The sequence below is a fragment of the Dermacentor albipictus genome, chromosome 6 (assembly GCF_038994185.2).
Source record: "Dermacentor albipictus isolate Rhodes 1998 colony chromosome 6, USDA_Dalb.pri_finalv2, whole genome shotgun sequence".
NCBI lineage: Eukaryota > Metazoa > Arthropoda > Arachnida > Ixodida > Ixodidae > Dermacentor > Dermacentor albipictus.
Window position 1 is genome coordinate 92,713,275 of NC_091826.1, and position 24,728 is coordinate 92,738,002.

Consider the following 24,728-nt stretch of genomic DNA (forward strand, 5'->3'; position numbering starts at 1 on the left):
TGTCAAGTCGTTGTCTGTCGCGCTGTTTGGCTCCGGATACCAGCCACCGTGTGAAGTACACCGACAACATTGCGGAAGCTTTCCACATTCGCACGCACCAACAGTCTTGCATGAGCCATCTTTCAGTATCTCTAGCAAAACGATAAGTGCTCCTATCTGAATTATCCTTAACCACACGCGCTTAAGCGTATGCGTGCTTTTGTAGCCTTTTATTATCGGTATTGAATGCTATCTTTCTGTTGTAGTTTTGTTGCATTACGTTTGGCATGTAATTGTCACATGCTTCCGTTCAGCCTTCAGGCCAAAGATAACCCTTGGCTCGTCCTTTGATTCACCGTCAGTGTCTGTTTATTGTACTTCTGTATCAAGGATATATTTAAATGCCGCAAGGACGCTATACCATTTTAATGACAATTCAATGAACTGTAAGTCTGGCTTACCTCCTACCTGATTAAGCTCGTAATACAGCTCTGCGCCACGCCTTAGAGTCAACCAATGTGGAGGTGCCATCGTACAAGTGGCTACATTCCCTTAACTGTCGTTTACACGAGACACTATTAATTTAAAATTTATTGATCTAGCAGGCCACCATACTCACTTACACCACGTAGTTACACCACGTAGTTTCCATTGGCTGAAAATTTAGAATCTCAGCGTCTGTAGTCTGCTTTATAGGCTCTAACGCATTGCGTTTAAGGAACTGCGATACCTGATTTTGGTGCAGAAATATATATTCATAAATTTGGCACGCCAATATATTTTTACGCTAACAATTACTCGAAATAGTTGTAATAAAACACGACGCCAAAAATCAATAATTTTCTTCCAGGGGTCGCCAGAACTTACCCTTTTCTCTCAAATGCAGCAAATTTCATTAAAATGGAATCAGTGGTTGTTTCCCGAAAGCATTTTTGCCTTTTACATGCATTTCAGTATGTTGATCCCAAGCGAAATTAGCTTTCTAAGCTGCGGGTCATTCTTAGAATTTTTCGTTGCCTGCGCGACACAGTAAAGCGCTTCCTTCACTATTGCGTCATAGAGGCCTCAAAGAGTGTTAGTGAATTTCGCGAGCGTAGATCATTTTCTTTACTCTCCTTCTTCCATCTCTCATCTCTACCTTCATTTGTAGCTGCATGCCATGCATATATCTTGGGTAGCTTCTTGGAATACTGACAAACCTTTCCTGTTTCTTTGTAGTACTTCTTTTCTTTATTGTAATCCTCCAATTTAAAATATGCCGAGAGTAAAGTCAATTTTATACTTTTTTCCTCTAGTGGCTGCAAATATCCTATATCAAGCATCTAGTCCTCGGGCCACCTATACTTTGTGCATTGTTCGTATACTTGCGTATTGCAGCCTTACCATGTATGAGGTGGGTGTTTGAAAACATGGAAACTTACGTTCCACAGCAGCGTAAATGAAGTAGACTGCTTACCACGGCACACATTTTCGTTTGCCATGGCCTTTTGAAACGTTGAGTACCCTCTCTCCATCTTCTCAAACTGCTGTCTCTGGTGGTCTGGACAGAGGGCGTAGTCAGACATGCAGTCCTTTCCACTCGGAAAGAGGTGGGTGCTGCAGGAAAAATAAAGAATATAAGTAAGAGCAATAACAATATGTCGCACGTGCCCGTGCACGGGCCCCATGTGCCCTTTTCAAGGTCTCTTTACCTAGGTTGTGTATGTGCGACTTTGACAGAATATGTACACAATCTCTAAATATACTTAGACTAGTGTTGTACTTCTCTTTGTGTAACCGTTGTTACCCCGAAAGGCATCGTTTGTCGGTCGTCTTCTACTAACATCACTGCGTGGATGTCTTACACCGTACAATTGCCTTATTTCGTGTTTGCATTTTAGCATAGCTTGTTCGCCGTGTAGTACACAAATAGAAAAATTGCAGGAGGTTAAAGTTCAATTCTCTGTGGCGTATGAAAATAAACATTGTATGAGGTTTTTGAAGTCCTAGGATGAACTTCGACAAAATTATATGCATAGCCGTTAAGTGCATAGCATGTAATTCGCCTCTCTAATAAACTTTCGCTTCACATAGATTCCAATACATGCATTGGATTTACATGAGCTCTTTATTAAAAACGCTTTAATTACTCACCAACTTACACCGCAAGCAAATCAGTTTCCTCATAATGCAGAGAGGAAGCGCTAATCATGTGTGATAACGCGCAAACATCGTACCATGGCAGGTAATGAGCGGGGGCAGAGCATCCACGAATAAGGCCATGGAAAGTCTTTTCTAGAAAAGCGCTTTTTGCTTCGGGCAGACAACCACGTTTAACGCTTCAGCAAAAATACCTGTCCTGCCAATGAGCTCATTTTCTTACCCTCTCTTCAAATCTCTCTTGAAATAAAATTTTTCATGTTACGAAGTCTAAACTACCTCTGCAGCAAAGGAGAAGCTTTGCGACGAATTCTCGTAAACAATGCTTCGCTCCAATCAGTGAATTTCAGATCATCGGAAAATGATTGTAATGGCTTACCAGTTATTTGCAAGCGCCAATTTTTTGCCAATGAGTGACCGAGACTTGTGTCCCCATGCAGAGTCGAAACACATGCTTTGCGTTTCCCATGCAAGAAATTTTGTGACCTACCTAAGTAAAATGCATACAAATTGAAATATGGATGAGTTGGCCATGTTCCGCTGAGGTCGAGGTGCAGGTTCGAACCCAACTGCGGTGGCCCTCTTTAGATCGGTGCAAAATGGAACGACGTCCGTGAGCTAACATTCAGGAGCGTGTTCAAGAACCCTCCATGGTAAAAATTATTACGGAGTCCCCCTCCACGAGATACCTTATAATAATATCGTGGTTTCGGCACGTAAATCCCCACACTTTACATCAAATTTTTAATCAGTTGGCACTAATTCAACGCTGAATAACAGCATGAAAATGTATGCCGACAAAGGAAGCTGTTTTAAAAAAGCGCTGGCTCTTAGGCAATTTTTAAATACATATTGAGCTCCACAATATGACCACAACACCCACAATTGATTAAATTATTAAGCTACGTTTGGGCCTCTGCCTATATACATTGGTATGCAAATAGTTCCCCTTCAAGTTGTGCCCCATTCGCATCAGTTTGCGTCGTCTTTATTAATTCGCTGGACTTGCGTAATCCTCTCCTTCACGCTGTATGTAGTGCTTGGAAGTGTGGTCACTGCCCGACTGTAGACCCGACTTCCTCAAGGAAAAGGTTGATTTTGCTAATTTGGCTCATGGCTGGAAGAGACCATATCGTTACTAAAACAGCGGAATTGAGCGCAAGTGTACAGATCGAACATTCTCCATATGCATTTCTCTTGTTCGTGTTTAGTTCCACCGAAGCAACAAACGCATCCACTTCAGCATGCCTGAATCTCTTGTTTATAGCTACAATTGAACACAGAAAAACGCATTACGGAAGAATGTATACGTAAAAACGTACACGGAGAGATGTCACGCCATTTTTTTTCAGTAACACACTACCATATTCCAGCGTGGAGCATTGCACCTACTTAGCACCGCGTTCATGGGTGGATAACGTTATGGGAGATAACGGGTGTATTCTAACGGTATGCGACCCGTATTTTATCTTGATAGCAATTACATGAACTCTCGACGTGCGTTCGCACTATAGCGGCCATCGCTGCCGTCTAGCGTTCATATTAACAATGGCGTGTGCACCGCCCGAGTGTGTTTCATTTGAAATATGCATTTGCTCGCTTTGTTTGTTGTTTTATAACGACTGATAAGGAAGGGCGAGGTAAGTTACATCATAGCCAGCCTTCCCAGTAGAAAGGCAATAAATGGTAGCTACACTTTATCTCTACAAGATGAACACTGCATACTACGCACACAGAAACATACTAAACGTAGGCCTTAGCAAGTACGCGGGGTCCTTGGCATTGTTCAGGATTGTATGGATCCGCGCCCACTTGTGCGATCCATTTTGTCTGTGTGCGTCCGTGGGAATTTGGACCACGGTTTCCTTCTACTTTGTATTCAGTATCATGAAGGTACCGAACACGTAAATCGCGGCACGATTTAGTCGTTTCTGAGGTTGCTATATGGTGAAACCAAATAATTATCATAAGCTTGTGCTTGAGACAAACCTGTTACAGAGGTCATTCAAGTAGGTCTTCCCCGCACCTGGCCTCGAACTTAGAACGAGACGTTTGACGGTGAACGTGTACGCCACTTCCTAACAGCACCAGTGACGTCTTTCTACGTTGCAGCCTCCAGCTCTCTGGTTTGCTCCTGGAAAACCCGGCGAACTTTCCAAAGTCATGAAATATCTCTTCCCTCCGATGGAAGAAATATATTAGCGCATTTTCTGTTTCTTCCACTCGGGAAGTTAGAGCGAGGGTACAAGGAATGTGTGAGAATTGCCGAAACTTAGCTCCTTTCGAACAAATCAAATTCGTTAGAATATGTCCCAACATGACGGATCTGAGAGTCACACAGGGTTGTGCGGCGAAGCAATCTGCCGGGCATACATTGTTGCCACTGCAACTGTAAAGTTATAGCACACCGCTTGGGCGGTGTGCTATAACTGCCAGGCCATTCGCTCCGTTCTCTTCTTGTTGACCTTTTTTCGCAATAGATCGGAAGGACGCAGTTAAAATTATTTTATCAGCGCTGCGTGAAGGCCCACGCTTGCAGTGGTAAACGTAAGAATACCGGTGCGCACACACGTGTGAGAGCTTTTTAATTAGTTTAGACTGCTTCTGTTTGTCCATTTAAAAGAGTGATTAGTTAAGAATGAAGAGCTTTTTTTCTTCTTTTTTTTCTTGTCGCCAACTCTAGGACTGTTTTGCTCTAAAATTGCAATCCCTAAATCGTTTGGTGCAATATTGACACTGTCATAAGCCGCTCATTGATTGACGTGTGGCATTCTATTTATGTATGTATGTATGTATGTATGTATGTATGTATGTATGTATGTATGTATGTATGTATGTATGTATGTATGTATGTATGTATGTATGTATGTATGTATGTATGTATGTATGTATGTATGTATGTATGTTATTTCGGACCCATTTGCACCGGTTAAAAACTGTTTTATACGCTTTTTCTACTGCGCAGTTCATACTACAGAAGCAAAGGCATGGAAGCGATAGTTCGGTGATGTTGGTGCCCTTCTTCCTTTTGTAACGGAATTAGGTACGAAAAGTGGTCCTACTCAAATGGACAATAAAATATCTATACTGTCCAGAAGCCTTGTTTCCCATGTATGGGCAACGGCGGCCGCATTTCGATGGGGTGAAATGCGAAAACATCCGTGTACTTAGACTTAGGTGCTCGTTAAAGAAGCCTCGGTGGCCCAAATTTCCGTGCTTCCTCGCTGCGGCGTGCCTCATAGTCATATCCTTGTTTGGGTAAGTAAAACCCCATAATTTTTTTCATACAGCTGTCATCCATATTATTGAGCACAAACACAATACTACATTCCGTGCAACGTGTGTGACCTCGTTACATTGGCAAATGGTTCGTCTGAGCGGAATTCTTACGCAGGCAGGGTGCGGAATCCCGACCATATGTAAAAGATGTAGATAAAATGAAACTACAAGAGGTAGTTAGAAAGTGCTTACCTTCGCACGCCAGTGACACCTGCAAAAGAAAAGCTGTCTGGAAGAACATGGTAATAAATGGACTATTTTTTACCGCTTCCAGTCACCGTAAACTTGCAGGAGGGCTTCACTTTCTTCAGTATCGCCAACAATTGGTTTGGTAGGCCACCCTATGTAACGCCGGTGGAAGCTCTCGAACTCAGTTCGTTGCTGGAGTTTGACCTAATTTGAGCTCTGGTGTCCAGGCAGCGCCCTACTTTGATCAGCTTGATATTGAATGCTGATCAGCTCGTGAATGCTGATCAGCTTTGATCAGCATTCACGAGCTTGATATTTAGCTGAGTTCACCGAGAGAAAGTCGGTGCGCAACGTAATCTCACCTAGGCTTTTTTTTCATGAAGAAGGAACTCTCGCTTTAAAGGAGGGGTGACTATTCGAAATTCCAGGTCTTTCCTGCAGGTTGCTTTTGCTTAAATTCTGAGTACACAAATTTGCCAGTGCATCATGTTTAAGTGTAGGCTTCCCACGAGGTTTGTATCTGAAAAGATACGACCGATCCATCGTACTTAGAATGTGTGTCGAACAAAGCTTTCTGGAATTGTTTGAAATGATCGAATCCTGTGTAAGTATCTACATAATGTGTGCAATAGTATTAATTGTTCACTCTTCCTGCCTAGACGCAATCGCAAGTTCACATAGATCATCGTAAGCCATGTGTATAAAATGACGTTTTTCTAATGGAGGGGAAATGGAAAACAGCTGTGTTCTTATATTTAGGAGCATGTTAAAGAAGCCCAGATCGTCAGAATTACTCAGGAGCAGCCCACAACGCTGTACCTCATTTCTTATTGCCTCATATCTGGCATCGGCCAAGTTTACTGACACAGCGTGACTGAGTCTGGACGAGGCGCACTAATCCAGAGCGTTAACTTTCGTGTATACGATCACCCTCGCGTGATTTCGAATGTCTTGATACCGAACGCGTCGAACTAAGGTTAAGGCCGATAGCATTTCTTGCACTCTGCGAAGACAACGAGCTCCTCACAGTGTTATGAATCCTCTCGCGGCAGTATACTTCGACGCGTTCGGTGTAATGTCATGTGAAATCTAGCGGAAGTAATCGCGTCCCCAAACGTTATCGCATCGAAAATACCAGTCGGCAAGAAATCGATGGACGGAGACACACAGGTAACCCGTAAAAAAGGGCTACATGAAGAAAGCTTGACTTACAGAAAAAATACTAAATAACAAACTCAAGCTTTCATTGGGTGGTACACACAAAATAACAGAAATACTACATCTTCACGCACAAGATATAGATGAAGGGCACAGTCTAAAAATACGCAAATTAGCGGTCTTTAGGTGTGAATTTTATTGTCGACAACACCGAGTTAATTAAAAGCTAACGTCTACTCAACGCCCATTTACCGTTTCGATTTTTCACTGCCGCTTCGTATCCTGGCTTATCTCGCACTGTTGTCTAACGAGCTCAGGCGTAGCCATAAGCTACGTGCCATTCGAAAGCAATATAACGTCAAACATGTGGGAAGACTGTCTAAAACGCGACCACTTCCTTTATTGGCAAGCGCTTCAGAAAAGCTTCTCGGCCTCCTCTCTTTACGAAAACTAGTGCGGTAGTTTTTCAGAGTGTCGTCCACTGGGCATGCTTAGAAAAAGCTCGACCTCGGGAACTCGTGCCTAAATGTATGAGAATGGAAAGATCATTTTTATTGGCCTTAACTACAGTGAAATTGACGATGTTCTGACGCATCTAAAAGAAAGAATAAATATATACCCAGTATTATACGCAACTTTTTTTCTATTTAGGCCGTACATTTTTTTGGCAATATGGTCAAAATTGCAAAGTTCAAGACAGCTGTAGCGCGGAATTTAGAACACTGTAGCGCAACAATGAAAAGTGATATCATAATTATATTACATGCACTTCTTCACACTTCTAACCGGGTAGAATGTGTTTATTATAAACATCTCTGGAGTATACTACTGATATGCCAGCAGGACTATTACACATCCCTCTTAAAGGTTGTAATAATTTTACATGAACAAGGACATTACAAATAACATTTGACCGCTTCAGAGATTGTAACAGTGGCAGTGTACAGCACTGTGGTATCTTGTTTTGGTGCAACGTTTTGTACTTTTCAGCACTGTGCTTCAAATTTCTTATCCTGCCAGTTTTCAGCTATTTTTCTGTGAAAGTCAAGCCCTCAATCAAAATCCTGCTGCTTCAGTCCTAGAATTTAGCTTGCTCTTCAAAACGCAAGAAATATATTCACATCGGCTCCGCGGTGGTTTGATCATGGGAGAATAAAATCTCGTTCTGATGCTACATTTAGTTTATCTGCGTTTCACGTGGACTTGAATAGCGCAATCGGAGTTAGCGTCGAGGTAAATCTCGCTCCTAAATGAAGCCTGTAACTACACTCTAAGGAAGAATGGCACGCTCGCAGCTCATTTAGCACCAGTAACGACATGCGTCATATTTAACTCCATTCCTCAGTTTTCATTCTTATGATCAGTTATTCCGTCATGTATTCGAATAATGTGTGCTACACCAGTTTGCGATACTTCACGCACAACATAGGATGTCAAATTGAATGAAGAGCTTGGAGCAGAAGCCTACGTACAATGTGCAACCAGGACGTTTAAAAAAAGCAAGAACCAAACACGCCATAATTTGCTGGCGAATACGAAATATTTACATCAGCAATGCGCAGTAATTTGTCTCGCACGATTTTTTAACACGACGTCAACAGCACATGAACGACATCGATAATAAACACGTTGCGTCGACTGCCCTGGCAAAATACTGCGCAACCATATCAACAGGGGCAAAAGCACGTGTGAGTGCTACGGAGTAGAATCTATCTTCATGCCCATATTGGGAGTCATTGTGGTTCCAAGTGACGCCGCGCATCCTTAATGGCAACGACGGCCCCCAGTGTGTGCTAAATGCCTCAATCATGTACTGCGTTGTACAGGTGCAGTCAAAAGTAAATGGAAGGCGCGAGAACGTAGCAAACCGTGTCGCAGCTCTTTGTAACGCCGGCTCTGGTAACTCATTAGCCCGGCCGCCAGCAAGCAGCACGCGCTATCAGCCGACCCTTATCTGTAGCGTACGGCCATCACTTTTGGAGGCTCGAACGGATGCTTGTTGCTTTTCAAATGCGCCGCCAAGGATTTCTCTGGCGCTACCTGCGATGTGTTTGATGAGCGATTCGCGCAGCTTGATAATACTCAGCAGCGAGCACTGCCACGACCAACGCTGTTAGACTAGGTTCAGCTGTTTAACTCTCCGTAGGCGCCGTATATCGCTGGCACCCCCGAGCCTTGGTTTGCCACCAGAGGGCGGGAGCGCCGCAGGTAGCTCTACTCGGGTGCAGCTCTGCGTTGGTGAAGGTGCTTGGGTCCTCCGACTGCGCAACTTACGAATGCAGCAAGTGTTTTAACCGATGCGTTATTTAATGTCTTTATAGTCTTGCTTTTAGCAGATTGATTAAACTTTACATAACTGTGAAAATGCTGCTGCGCACCCGCGGAATGCGCTCGGGAGTCCTTAGTCCAAGGCCGCAGCAGCCCCGGCCATTCACTGCGCTGTACTAATCAGCTCTTGCTGATGGGTAAATGTAAGTTGCTGATTGGTAGCTGTAATCAGCTGTTGTTGATCAGTACTAATCAATTATTAATGCGAATGCATTGTATGACTCATGAGGCGGTGTTAGCGCGACCACACGATGGTCCAAAAGCCAAGGGAGTACAAGTGAGCCAATCGAGGCAGTTGACTACGCCAGTTAAGGCAGAGTGAATTAGGCGAATTAAGGCAAGGTTAACTAAAATAGAGTGAAGGCACTCGAACCCATGACAATTGGTGGCAGTGGAACCCGTGACCGTTTGCGTTAATTAGGGCGATGTTAAATATAGTTAGGGTTAAGACATAGTTAGTTAAGATATAGTTAGGGCACTCGAACCCGCGACCTTTAGCGGGCGTCGAACACAGTGCCCTTGGTGTTCATTAAGGCGAAGTTAATTAAGAGAGAGCGAATTAGGGGCATATTTAATTACGATAGAGTTCATTATGACACTCGAACTCACGATCACTGGTAGGAGTCGAACCCACTAATTTTTGTGATAATTAAGACGAAGCTAATTAATATTGAGTTAATTAAGGTACTCGAACCCACGATCGTTGGTGAGAGTCGAACTCTCAACCATTGGTGGTGGTAATGCTTTCGCATTTGTGCACGTAGGGATAAGTCTTTCTTTATGAAAACATAAGATATACAAATCAGACATTTCGTCAACGCAGTGCCCCTCGAGTTTTCATTATTGATCATGTAAAAAACAATTAGCTTATTAGTACTAAAGTTGCATAATCAGCCATTGTAGCTATCCCCAGGTCAATCGGGTAATTAATTAGTACTAATGGGCGCTAGTCATAAGCAGTTGTAGTGGTCAACAGGTCGATCCAAGCACGTTTAAAATAGCAGGAATAAATCCAATCACCTTCTCTCGATAAACAAGGTGTCCCAGCTAACTTTAGTCAGAGTTTAAAATATGCGAATGCCACGTAGCTGGCCAGAACCAAGGTAATGTTATTTGCCGTCGCTTGCAGATACTCAAATTATTGTTTTATCGCGCATAATTAGATAATTAGTCCTACTTATTTAATGAACTTCGCAAATATTGTAATTAGATTATAAGTGTCAATGAGAAAGTTGTGGAGCGACATTTAAAACTCCCGACACAGCTTTTTGTTCCTCAGTACGTGCTACATAAAAGTTTTTCCGAGCGTGAAAGCAGGCCGGGAATGCACACAAAGTGCCTCGAGCGGCGGGATCCTTTCACACTCGGAAAAACACTTTTATGTAGCACGTATTGAGGAACAGAAAGAAGCGTCGGGAGTTTTTCATGTCGTGCTACAATATTACCATTTACACTTTTCATACAATTATATATTTCGGAAATTTATGAAATAATTGGGACTAATTATCTAATTAGGCGGAATGAAAAAAAATATTTCAGCATCTCCAAGTGACGGCAAACAACATTACCTTGGTTTTGTTCATCTACTTGGCCTTCGCATATTTTAAAACTCTTGCTAAAGTTCACTGGGACACCCTGTACATACAAACTCTCAGATCTTCATTTCGGGTTGAAAAAGAAATGATGCTAGCGCCCTTCCTTCCATCAGAGCACCTCATTCACAAGTGCAATGTTAAAACCTACGTGAGCCTTGCTCGCTTGCGAGCATACTTGCGCATTCAAGGCAGGTTCTCGCTGCAGGAATGGAGCATAAATACGCATTTGCGTCATCAAATAAGATAGGATGACATGGGCCGTAAGCGCGTCAAATTGCACACGGCATTAAAAACGCACAAGAGTGTCGCAAAAAGCACCAAGACTGCGGCAAAACACGCGTGTAATGAACACCGCTAACACGCGTGAACAGCCGCGAACAGCGCTTCGCCGCCCCGTCAGTGCCGTCCTGACCGAGCAAAGTTAAAACCCCTCAAACTTCGTAAAGTAGTGCCACGCTTTGAAGAATTCCGCCTCCTCCTCGCGCGTTATGGCCGACGCGGCGTCGCTATTGGCCTAATAGCATCACGTGGGCCCTCGCGCCGTGCATCAGCACCATTTTCGCTCGAGAAGAGTCTACGAAGTGGCGACGAGTGCACGGTGGCGCCGTTGCTGCGCTCGAGCAGTGTAGGCGGCGCCACGGTCGGTGAGGGAGCGTGAAATAGAGGAGAAACGAGGAGGAGTGATGGCGGAGGAGGAGAGTGTCACTCTTTTACGAAGTTTAAGGGGTTTAAAGCAAAGTGCGACAGCAGCGCCACGAGATGCAAGGATCGGTGGTGGGTCCACGCAGTCACAGGAGTTTCAAAACTGAACCTAGTCTAGTAACGTTGGCCACGATTGTTTAGTCATGCTTTCGCCGTGAGCGACGGGGCGCATTTTGCGACGCATCTGAAAAGCAACAAGCATCCGTTCGAGCCTCCAAAAGTGATGGACGTACGTTACAGATAAGGGTTGGCTGATAGCGCACGCTGCTTGCTGGCGACCGAGCTAATCAGTTACCAGAGCCGGCGTTAGAAAGCGCTGTCACACGCTTTGCAATGCTCTCGCGCCTTCCATTTACTTTTGACTGCACCTGTACATGGAAACCTCCCACTGTGCCGGTTTTCACTCATTCTGGACAAGGCTCTCGCGGCGGAGCCTAAACGTAAGAAAAACACTTTTAAATCATTTTGGTCGTTGTCCTGGATCTCGCCTTTTTGCTACACAATTTAATTTTCACAATGATTGCTGGACTTTCAAAGTCTGACATTGTTGTTTCAACTAAACTTTATGTCTATTTATTTCTGTACTACTAGTTTGGCTTCAGTACCATTCAGGAGGAGCATCCCCCTGATAATACCTACAAACACTAAGTAAGAAAGAAAATTTCGTAATGGTGGTTTTCAATGGAAGGCTTCGGATGTACACGTCGTTTACTTCCATTGGCTAGTTCTATCCGAACATAGCAGGGTATCTCGCGATACCATTGTGTTTGGCTGGGATACAAAAGGGGATCTTTTCACTTTACAGCGGCTTTCTTCTTTTATCAGATACCTGTCTTTTGCTCCGCGTCAGTTTTTTTTTCATACCTCCGCCTGATAAGCAGGGAAGGCAACGAGAACTGGTTGAGTACGTGTCGCACTCGTCAAATACATGTACGGATATTGTAGAATGGGTGGATCGGCATTTTTAGTGCGCGGACACACGCTGACACTCGCAGTCACGCCCTCCACGGAAGAAACGAGAAGAAACAAGAAGCACACAACTAATTTGCTTTCTTGTATTTTTCAGTAAATGTTTTATTGCGATAGACATTATAGGGACACTGCAGGGAAACTTTTGCCGTCGGCGTGATTTTCCCGATGCACAGACGCCTAGAGAGAGAGATAAATTCATTTGGAGAATGGCAGAGAGGTCGGCCTGAGCTATAATTTGATCTGTCCTACTTCTCTACACACGCCTATGCATCCATAAATATATATTGAAATAAACAAAAATAAAGGAAATGAGCCGACAGCCGGATTCAAACAAAGAACGCCTAACACAGAAGCCTTATACTCGAGCCATTAGGCTACGGAAGTTTTCCTTAGTAGACCGAATAGAACACCCTTAAGAATGTCACGCGTGCGAGAGACGTGCGAGTCCGCTTTTCCTTCTACCCAGCTGGAGTTGCCTTGCGTGCTGCGCCTCACCAATATTTCACGACCGCGTATACACTGCACATCGTTCCAATCGTAGCTCATACCCACTATAGGTACTGGCTAATAAATGGCCTGTGTGCACAGAACTGTTATGTCGTCTACAATGACGTATATTCAGGGGCACCAACGTGTTTCACACGGTAACGTCTTCCGCGAGATACCACTCCTCCTCTACCTATCCGAAACGTCGATAGAGATCCAGGATAGAGATCATTCCTGGTTACAAATGCGACAACGACGCATTCGCCGAGCTGCTGGATCGACCTTTACAAGCATTTGCAGGTAGCCACACTCTAGCCGCGGAACGTTCCCTACCAACTCACCTCGCTTCCCCATATGAGTTGTGGCGATGCCTGTTCCGTAAAAACCTCCGACTGGATGGCCGTCACAGTGGTGTACCTCTCGTCCGAATCACTGAGAACGGACGTAAATAGCTTCATTGTGCAAAACACAGTGCCATATGCCTCGGGGATGCGCGGGTGCTCATTAGCGGCTACTTCAATGTTCACGCCCTCTGTCGCGACGAGTGCCTAATCATGTTCCTTTATGCCGAACTTGGACGTCGTAAACTATTGGACGTCGCGCAACCGTCGACATGCAACAACACGTGTTTACATCTTGTCTTTGGAAAGTGTGCCGCATCCCAGGTGCTCTGTGTGCCATTTCCCACATATTTCAGCGACCACAAGGCGCATATCGCGGTATCCGATGATACTCTTCTCAAGTGTACATTTTGGGCGCGTGGCAACGTTTACGCGTGTCTGCTTTGCAAGCTTACAGTTATTGGAATTCATGCTGCCCTGAAATGCGGTCCTTACTTCTTCTCATGTGAATATTCTGAGAGAAATTATAGGAACGTTCCAGGCTTGCGGCCGACAGCACGCGAGGCTCGCTCGCCCAGAGTTGCAAGTGGCATGACCTGCTGACACTGCGATGGCGGCCACCTCAATCCGACAGTGACTCGAGAAGGCTCTTCTCCTGGTAGCTTCATGTGACTTATCTTCCCCGGGCCATGTATTATAGTAAAGTGTGTTCTTCTCAGTTTATGACGTGTCAGTAGGGAACGCATGCGCGTTGAGACAGTCACGCGTTGGCCACGGCAGGCGATTCACATCGCACCAGTGTTCTAATGGAAGCTGCTCCGGTAACCGAGTTCTCTCCTTTCGTGTGTGTCAGCGCACGTCTTCCGCGCGTGTTTACTTACGCATATTATGTTTACTCCAATTAATAATGCCACTAAATCTGAGTACCTTATACTTGAGTATTATATTTGAGGATACGTCTGCTGACAACACACAGGAACATTAGGTAAGCTTCCACTACATACTTGAGGTGCTCAAGTGACTGAAAACAACAGTCCAGCAGTTTCTGTACAATAAGTTCTATCACTTCATTGTGCAAGTGCAGCAGCCAACTGGAAATATGCTGCTGCAGGTCCATTTTGCCTGTCAAAAGCATGAAATCAAACAAAATATTTTTTATCATGCTTCAACACAAAAACAGGGTACTTGTTGCGGGCAAGCTTATACTGCACCAATGGAGTCCAATCAAGGAGGCTTTCAAGCTTCATGCATTTGAAAGGCCCATCACAACTGATAATGCTGTAGAAGAGGATAGCATGCTCATATCTTGTGTGGGCAGTTCTTAATAAGAAAAAGTTATTGCCATTACTGGCAAGAATAAGCCTAATCTCACCAAAAACAGGAGCGCTATCCGTCCGCCTCATAACAACAAGCATGTCCTGTTTGTAAAGCATGCCACGGATAGTAGCTTGACTGGCCGAGAATATATTACCTTCTTCAATGATCACATCGCGTACTTCCTTTTGTATTTCTGGTGTGCAAAGCTCACTAGAGAATGAGGAACTATTGACTAAACCATGAATAGCTGCTCCTGTGTCCTTATATGCCTCAAAAAGCTGATGGCACTCAGAAAGTGTACGCATCAATTTCCTGAAATTCTGGCAATTTCTTGCACACTTATGGAAATGGCTGTGCTTACTTTCACACCTCATTGTCCACATCTTTATCAGTGGGCCAAACTGTGTAATCAGAAACGCGTAATGAAGCAGGTAATGATGCTTAGGCTTCATGGCAACATGAGGGAAGAGGTGTGCTCTCCCCGTCATGTAGTCCTCTATAAGGTCTTGCAGCCTCATAACCATGGGGAGTGTGATACTGTCTGCAGTAACAAGATGGGCGATTTCAGGAAGCAAAAGAACTTGTTGCCAGATATCATTTTCAGTAGACTGAATTGAACCAAGTAGAAACAATGGAACAAAGCGCACCATGTTCCAGTTTTGAACCGCATGGCCTCCTAGTGGTTTTTTGAAGTGAACGTCACACAGCCGGTCCGCCAAATCATCATGTGTAAAATGAAAACAACTTATGCGCTGATTAAGGTCTTGAAGCAAAATCCACTTGAGAACCGTTACAAAATGGTTATTATGCCAAGAAAGGTCAAATGCAACAACACCCTCAAATAAATCATGGGCCAAACAAGGAGGGAGACCTGGAGCACACACATGGAAGTACTTCAGTTGATTGAATAAGCAATTGAACTTCACTCCTTTTTCTATACTTGAACCATTGGCTTGAGGGCTTATAATGCACTATTGTTATTGGCTGGTGTTCTGATTTCTGAAATACCTGATAGTGCATTTAGAGAAAAAAGTCAGCTCTTTCAGTCATGCAAAACCACTGATGTGACTTGCAGAGCTAAACTTTTCCACAAAGCCTCCAATTCCGTGGCTTCCAAGGCTATCTCCAAGGATGGCAGTCACAGTGCCAAACAAACGCATTCCTCTTGAAGTTATGAAATGGCCAGCTTCCAACTTCTTCAGATCATCAAGCAAAGGCAGAAGCACTTTGGCCTGCCCAAAATATGCAAAATAATTTTCATTAAAGAGCAAGCACAACTTGAGAGAATGAGCTGCATATCTTTTCCATGGATAGAGATTACCGATGAGTAAATAAACAACAAGAAGTTTGTGCTGCTTGTTTGCAGAACCAATTGGATTCACGACCTCAAATGCATCTTGAAAGAGTATATATAAGCTTCAGTGCTTCAGGATGCTCTTGTAAAGTGGAATAGACTGGAACATGTTTCCATCAGTGAAATCTTTCAGGACACCAGGGGTCTCGGGCAGTATCCTATCGCACTGTGATATCACATCTTCATTTTCAAGCGTGGCTTCAAGTGTACTTAGAATTGGTACGTAATGAAAAGTAGCGTTCTTGTTCTTTTTGTTTTTCCCCAACAATATTTCTACAGGTGATACACACAGAAACTCTTTCTTGAAGAAAGAGGAATGGCTATGTTGTGTCCTGAACACACCATCTCGTGCTCGATACAGTGCCAAAACATAATCACTTTCATGTTTCATCTATCAGCTTATATATGTCATCACTGTTAACAGCATTTTCCCTGAGTTTTTCTTTGAGACAAGAAGCCATTGCTGAAGCATTTTCATTCTGTATGTCATATATAGCCTCAGAAATAATTTCACTGTAGATGATGGCACATGGCACTCAGATAAGAGTCGCAGTTACAGATGGGCAAAAGCATTGCTAACGTCGTTCTTACAGCTTTCTTGCATGCTGCCCTTGATGCGGTGCCAGCGTACTAGGTAACTCTTCCTTCTCAGATGAATTGCTTCCAGTTTGTTCAGCATCGTGTGGAGGGGTCGCAACAGTTGCTGAAACAGGCCTAGGCTATTGACCTTCCACATCTGATACTCAGCAAAGGTAATTCCCGTGGTAACGTGAAAGATGGAAAGAAAAAGATGCCTTCTTATTGTATGCTTTCTCACATAACGGGCTTGTCACTTTTGCACTTTGAACAATGTGAAGTTTCAGGTGGGCAATTAGAGCTTTATGTTCTTTACAAACTTGCATGCAGCTCTCCATAGTGCAGACTAAGTCACAACGCTGCACACTGATGCAAACAGCTTTCTTGTTCAGCACGTCTAACCCGTCTGTGTTCCCGACAGAAGTGACTGTAGAGCGAGCCAACTTGGCAAAATTTCTTGTAGCAGTCTTGAATAGGGCATTTCACATAAGAATTATTCACATTTTTGTGCAAAGCCACATGCCTGAGAAATGTGGAAAGTGTAGAGCTAACACAGCCACATATACTGCAGGGGTACATCTGAAAAGACCACAACAGCAACGAACAGCATTACTCAAACGAAACATACTGGGGAATGACCACACTGTCCGATGTGCAATTTAAGAGTAATCATCCAACCTGTACACACTGCATTGATCCCGCATTCCTTTCACATTTTGGTACATGTTTTTAAATACTAGTTAGCAAAAATGCTCAAACAGCAGTATCGTACAAGTAAGTTTAACACAGGTGGCTCTTAAAATACAGCATTGTAGTGATACAAGCATATCGAATTCCAGTGCGTAATGACCAGCTAGAATTTCCAAGACAAGTGACGCAGATTTTCGATAGCCATTGTATTTTTAGAAGTTTTGATCAGCCTTTTTAGACTTAATTTACCCGCCGTGGTTGCTCAGTGGCTATGGTGTTGGGCTGCTGAGCACGAGGTCGCGGGATCGAATCCCGGCCACGGCGGCCGCATTTCAATGGGGGTGAAATGCGAAAACACCCGTATGCTTAGGCTTAGATTTAGGCGCACGTTAAAGAACCCCAGGTGGTCAAAATTTCCGGAGTTCTCCACTACGGCGTGCCTCATAATCAGAAAGTGGTTTTGGCACGTAAAACCCCAATTATTATTATTTAGACTTAATTTTTATTTATTTAGATGTGGCTCCCAAATTTCATCTTATGAATTGCCACCTTTTTACTGACTAGAAAAGCCTTCCTCATAAACTCTAAGCACTGGATCCAAAGAATCTGTGGTCGAAATTCCTCAGTATGGCTACAGTGTATTTCTCAGCACGCAGAGACCACAGCGCATCCTACTGAGCGCTCTGTTTAAAGGGTGCCCAAGAATGCTTTTCCAAGCTAAATTGCTGTCTTGTACGGTTAAGTTCAAAATAATTTCGCACTGACATTTTTGACGGCAAGATTTTCTTTTAATACATTAGCAGCGTTCCAGACTGATTTACCATTGATTAGTTGGAAAATTCATGCCACCTTTGCTGATGCTGAATGAACTGAGGCAAATTCTGAAAGAGATAGTGCTGCTAATGGAACTTGCCAAAACTTCACTGCCATATGCCCTGCCCAACTACCTATATATTCGCAGTAAATGGGAATATGACACAGTTTTATACGCATGCTACAGGGATATGTTCCAATGGCATAGGAACTGAATGGCACTCGGCCTCGACAGACTCCGGCGATGCTTCATGAGAACTTCAAAACACATTCAGAAGCTTCAGCATTGCCTTACTGCACCGCAATGGTGCTGCTGCTGCCATCAAATTTCACTTTTGTTTGTTTGCTCATCTTCACCATGTACAAATGCAGATGTTGGTGGTCATTACGCTGTCAGCAGCCGTCGCTGGCATATCGATCAGTACTAGCTAGACCAACGACGACACCATATAAGCAAAGATTCATGTTATCCTTGTCTGACAGGTTTGTTGGGACAACGAAGCGACAAATCCGGTCATAGGATGATCGCCTGACCTGTCCTAAGCAGATCGGTGGCTCAGCAAAACCTAAGCGAATGAAGCCATGGCTCGAATAGCTCAGCTTGTCTGATACCTTGTGAGTGTTAGAAGTCACCGGACCGAGCTACATTTCATACGTGCACACTTCAAAAGACATCAGCGATAAACATTTGCTAAATTCTTTCATATTAATGGACGACGGTCCCCTTTTGTGAGCTCCGAGTCTGCAGTGCTTGCGACTCCTACGCAATGTCAGCGACTTGGTTATCAAGTGTTTCTCAGGCGGGCGATCGCATAAGCGCTTCCTAAAGAATTATTGCACTGCGTAAACAAAGAAACGTACAACCAGTGCAAAAGATAAGAGATCATTTATTGTAAGAAGAGCGCAGCTCGCGTTTTATGTTATGCCAATGAGCAGTGGATGTCTGCACACGGCTATGTAAAGAACATCGCACTAGAGTGCTGTCATCAGCATATTCCTGCGGAAAGTCCCTGCTCATGCAGTAAATGCGGTATAGTTTACTGTTATCTTGAAGGTAACCATTTAGCGAGTGCACGAGCTTTTTGCTAAAGAAGCAGCAGAAGAACGCAAGCAGTAGATATAAAAATTATCACCCACAGAGCCAAAGCAAGTATCTGGCGCGGCTGAGCGGGCCGGGGCGAAATAATGGCTAAAGCAGCTTCAAACCCAAATATCGACTTAATGTCATTGATAAATGTCCTGTGGCCTTGCAAATTGGCAGTCGTGTTGATGACATTCAGTTAGACGGCATTTGGAACGACCGCGAAGCAAGGGTATGATTAGTTCCTTATCTCATGCGAATGCAATAAACGGGCAATACTTTCAACTCTCCAGAGTGTGTTGACCCATGCACCGTAAGCATTCTTTGGCGAGTACTCGAGCGAGGTCACGCAAAAAGGGCAATACCTTGTATATGCAGAAAAATGTGTAATTCGCAGACATTTGATCCTTATAATATTGTAAATGTAGGTGATTGGTAGCTTTATAAGAAACAAGAAACAATTGAAGCAAAAACGAAACATAAAGAGAATACCCATATAGATACATAAGGCTCCTAAAAAATGCATGGGAAAATTTATGGTAGGGGTGGGCCTACTTGAAGTTTGGACGTGAGCCTACTGCAAATTGGGGGGGGGGGGGAGGAACTTGGGGTGGGCCGACTAGAAATCGAGAACTGGGCCGAGGCAACTTTGGGGGTGGGCCAACTAAATTAGGCAACTCTAGTGCCGGCATTCTTTTTCGAACGAAAATGAAAACGCACTATCTTAAATCTCGCGACATCATCTATGTACGATATTACTTGTGTCTCCATAAATAAAAAAAAACAGTAACAAAAATAACGTACTCTTGTGAGCTCTACATGGACGAGAAACGAGTTTGAAAATTCCGCGCTTTTCGAGTCACTGCACAGACAACCAATCACGTACTTCCCAAGCTTAAAAACTTCCCGCGGTTTATTCACTCTGATTTTGTGGTGCGGAAACCTGCCAACAAAGCAATATGTCTGCACCTTTAATTTTCGTGCAGATTATAGTGCTCATCCGCGTTCCTCACTTACATGCTCTCTTTTCTGCGCGCTGTGTATCCTTTATCAGACACAGTGAAGCAGAAGTGGCGAATCGGTGGTGAAGCGGCTTTCGAGCCCAAGCCATTTCGAAAGAATAGCATTCGCTCTCAACGCAAACGCAGGTGTGCCTTTGATTCTTTGCAAGCGCATAACGACGCTCCAAACTAGTTTTGGAGACTCCTAGTCTTAAGTTCTCTAGTGGAAGAGACCTGTAAACTCAAGATTTTGCAAGGTCCCTCAGCGATTCATTTTAGATGCCCTTTCGATAGCAGTACAGGCCCGCAACAAGAATTCCAAAAGACAACATAAAATGTATCATTCATGCCTTTAAGAATGTGCACCACTCACCGTTTATGTGAATAGCCTGTACGGTGAAAATCACAGACGCAGCTTGCCGATACCGCCGCCGGTCACGTCCATCATACATTAGTCCCGTCAATGCATGAATGCAGGACCCCAGGAAAAGTAAGGACTCCGGAATGTATACTGTTTCTCATTTTGCGGGTTAATATTACGCACTATAACTTTTTGGCGCAAGATATGCGAAGTGACTCATAAAGAGTTGCAAGTATATTTTTAATCACATTACTTTTGTTACAAATATGCCCACGTGACCAACCGTTCGGTGATTTGGGGGGTAGCAGCTCCAAGAACAGAAAATTTCAGTTTTTTTCGGGAACGTGTGTCTGTTAAGGGTGTAAAATAGATATTTTCTCTATGAGAACAAAAACGTTCCGTAAATATACCTGTTGTTTGACACACATTTCTTACAGTGTACCACTGTTCGTAGCACGCCGAATTATCATTATTGCAATGGTTCTGAGTAGTACACACGTGCTGATGGGCGAGTTGGTTATAGATTAATAAAACGAAGGCGCCAAATAAAACAATGGACGAAGGAAGGTGACACGGGGACACCACGTAGGTGCACGTAGGCGGACAACCACTTGCTCTTACGTGGTTGTCCCATGCCGCCTTCCTTCGTCCGTTGTTTTATTTGGCGCATTCGTTGTAAATAGGTTTAAATATTGCAAATGTTCGCTACATACAAAATTTTGCATAGTACGAGAGAAACTTTACTCCTCTAATGTTATATTGTTTCCCTATAGTATCCAGCGCTGTCCAGAGCTGGATTCGACAAGTTCCCAAAATAGCACTACGTGCAATAAATTATTCTTAAGAGCGCAATATCGCTAACGTTAGAAAAATTTAGGATGCCCTTATTATTGAAAAATCGCACATGAAGTCAATATAAATTCTGTGACCTGTGACGTGGATAATGAAACGTTTCACGACAAATTTATTTTTACCGTGCTACCATTACAGCATCCTACATATGAGCAGGTATCGTAACCATCGAGGCGCTCATATAATAGCGGGGTTCGTAAGAATATGCGCCGACATGTTTTGGCAGCGAACATCATGTTTGTAGAGGCAGCAGGCCTCTGACAAACAGCCTTTACGACCCAAAGGTTTTTGCGGTTTCGGCTCCTCATTTTTCCTTCATCAGCTCCGCCCTCCCACTGCTACACAGTGCGCCGCCACTGATCATACCGCTGGTGAGTTTCTTCTGTGGCGACATAGCCTGTGGTCGCCAATACTTAGCGCGAGCATATCAGCAGAAACAAACTCTGAAACTTCGGCTATTCGATTTGAAAGCATACCTTGCAGAGACAACTTGCTGCGCCAGGCAGACAGTGTCACTCTTGTTCTCACACAGAAGTCTTTAATCATATTTGCATAACATTCTCGAGCAACGCCGTACTCTCTTTACAGCAGGGTTCACTTGTACCTAGAGTGAATGCGCACTGGCCGAAGTGCTCCGCTTCTTCTGCGTCTGCAGTGGGTGACCACTATAGACTTTGAACGTGACCTGGTACTACAGCGACGGTCCACGAAAGCGCACATAAGGGTGGGAAGTTGAGGGGCGATCAACCTGTATACAATGAACAATGGCTCATGAATGAATGCACAGCATAAGTCTACTGCTGTTGCAGGGCATGAAGCATACCTCCATGGATGTAATCTAATTATTTATGCAAGGCGAGCAACCCAAGTGAATAACAAACTATAAAGATAGCTGCGTATCAATTTTCTGCCATTTTTCTACGCTAGCTGTATCATGGTCATGAGCATATTTTACGTGCACCTGGAATAATGTAGTGCCGGATTGAAAGCTTTTTTTTCCCTCAAAAAATAAATTGTCTGCACTCATGCATATCGCAAAAAAATTACGCAATCAATCCTAACCGGACTTTCTTTTTTTTCTTTTTTAAGCAGGTAAGCGGAAAATCTATCCTGTAAAAAATTTTGACAGACTTTTTTCTTTTTTTGCACAGAGCAGACTTCTAGGCACATGTGGCTTAAGCCTGCGTTGGCGTCTGAAAGCGGACGCTAGCCGGTGATAGGTTGTTCATTATTTTTACCAGGCCCAGTGACAAGTTTATTAGGCCTTGAAAACTTTGTGTAAAAAAGTATAAACTGTGCCATTGTGCCGCACTTGAGATCATGGAGGACAATGCCCAGAGCGCCAATTCATGAAATAGACAAGATCAGCACAACACCCAGGTGTTATTTTCATATTGCAATGACGCGGGAAAAAAAATCGTAATGATTGGATTTTTTTTAATGCCTTCTTCCTTTATTTTGACGTAAGAGAAACATTTCGGTAAGTAAACTGACAGTCCATCTTTTACGTTACCGTATTCAGGTATACAAGAATTGACATATCGTCGCTTTGGTGCTCCAAGCACATCTTTTTAAGCTCGGATCCGGTTTTCAGCCGATGTAGAATACCTGCGGCCACGAAAACTAACCCTCGTGCCCGAGGACCCTACAGAATATTACTATATCAGTGTTTCCCTACTTTGTTACTGGCCGATATTTCTTTATTTCGTCCAACGAATGATGAGGGTCATTACAGCAGAATCATACACAACACATGGAAATCACTACCAGGAGTGTTTAGTTTATCGTTGACAAGCATACACTGGTTCGAAGGGACGTCTCAATTGTCATATTGCTCGCGACAAGCAGAGTACTTAGCTTATCATCGACTGCGCAAGTTAAGATAGCTACTACATAGAAGCACTGACATTTATAACGTTCAGACCGTGCAACCAAGTATGTCACCTTTTGCCGAAAGAATACGTCTCGCACACGCACTGATGACGATGATCTTTCCAAGCCCCTAATTGTAGTCCTCAAATTTACACTTTGAAGTTACCCCAGCCCTGTAGTTTCTCCGCAAGACGGTGGTGTAAACAAAAGTGTCCTCACCTTTTTCGCTGATCACAATTGCAGATCGCGCGTGCACCTGGTGACACTCCTCTTAAAATTTCTAAGCACCTTCAGCTCAAATCTTGAGCAAGCCAAGTGCGACTAGAACAAGGACTCCCAGTGCGTTCGTAGCGGGTGCGCTACTGTGGGGCGCTTTTGTAGCCGCTGGTGTTTGTGCAGTCACCGTAAAAGTTTCCACTGATGTCGCAGACGAAGTTGACGTGTGCTCCTGCGGCGTCGTGTTCACAGTCGTGACCTGAGTGCTGGCCTCGGTATACTTGGTCGTCGAAGGCACCTCAGTGGATTGCGACGTGCTGACTGGAGGCGCTTTTGTAGCCGCTGTTGTTTGTGCAGTCGCCGTAAAAGTTTCCACTGTTGTCGCGGACGACGTTGACATGTGCTCCTGGGCCGTCGTGTTCACAGTCGTGACCTGAGTGCTGGCCTCGGTATAATTGGTCGTCGAAGGCGCCTCGGTGGATTTCACCGTGGTGACTGGAGGCGGGGTCGGCTCGGGCTCCGCGTCCCCGTCGAACCAGTTGAGGTTTCTGGTGGCTGTCAACACCGACTTGACTATGTCGAGATTCTCGGCATCAGTGGCATTGACGCACTTTTCCACTGACTTGTTTACGCACGCGCTGAATCGCTCGACCAGCCTGTTCGAAACCAGGGGACACAACGTAAGCGTTATAGATAAATTCGCTCGTACAATACCGTCAAACACGAGTATGCAAAGACAAGGCAAAGCAAACAACGTGAAAGGGCATTGAAATAACAACAGACACTGTATTTTGAAGCATTGAGTAAACGACCGAGGTGGCTTAGCGGCTGTGAAGTTGCGCTGCTACGCGCGATTTCACGGCCGCATTGAGGTGTAACCAAAATGCAAAAAAGCTCGTCTACCGTGCTTTCGCTGCACGTTAAATACCGTGGATGGAAGAAGGAGACCTGTCAGAAGCTGTGCCAATATGTGAGTCAGTCAGTCAAGAACTTTACTGAAGTCCTGAGGAGTTTCAATCCGTTGGAGATCCCACGCGGAGAACTCCTCCGGCAGAAACCGTAGGCGACACCCAAGTCGGGACGGGAACGTGGTGACGCTCCGCCAGTTCTTGGGCCCTCTGGACGGAATATGTGAGCAAGAATCTTTTTTTTTTGCCCACAGAAAGCACACGCGAAACGCAATAAACAGACGGTGCAAATCAATGAACGTCGATTATTGCCATCTGTTTCATTACTTTCTCTTTCTGCATTTAACATAGAATGCGTCGGGATATAACATCGGTTGGTAGTCATCTGTCCTGGGCTTTCTCGCTCTCTAATTTGTCTTCGCCTACTCGCGATCTACGTAATACTGTCAATGTCACACCAACTTTCCCCAATATGATGAAATATGGCAGTGCACTTCGACACATCGGCGTAACCTATTT

At 44.2% G+C, this 24,728-nt stretch overlaps 1 protein-coding gene across 5 annotated transcripts in view; it reads right to left on the reverse strand.

Annotated features, from left to right (window-relative positions):
• Positions 1-1,441: 1,441 nt before the first annotated feature.
• The window catches only part of LOC135907523 (uncharacterized), a 52,925-nt gene continuing 29,638 nt past the window's right edge, over positions 1,442-24,728 (reverse strand). Inside the window, exons 6-8 of one of the 5 annotated variants that reach the window (XR_011515341.1) lie at positions 23,305-23,957; positions 4,108-4,252; positions 1,442-1,575 (exon numbers count right to left, since the gene is read on the reverse strand). Coding sequence is in view for 1 of the 5 variants with exons in the window: in XM_065439217.2 (XP_065295289.1) it covers positions 23,381-23,957 (577 nt within the window). In the remaining 4 variants the exon portion in view is untranslated. Of the gene's footprint in view, positions 1,576-4,107; positions 4,253-5,589; positions 5,609-21,788; positions 21,962-22,045; positions 23,958-24,728 lie in introns of those variants that run through there. The other 4 variants (XR_011515342.1, XR_011515343.1, XR_010566034.2 and 1 more) reach the window with 4 other exon arrangements.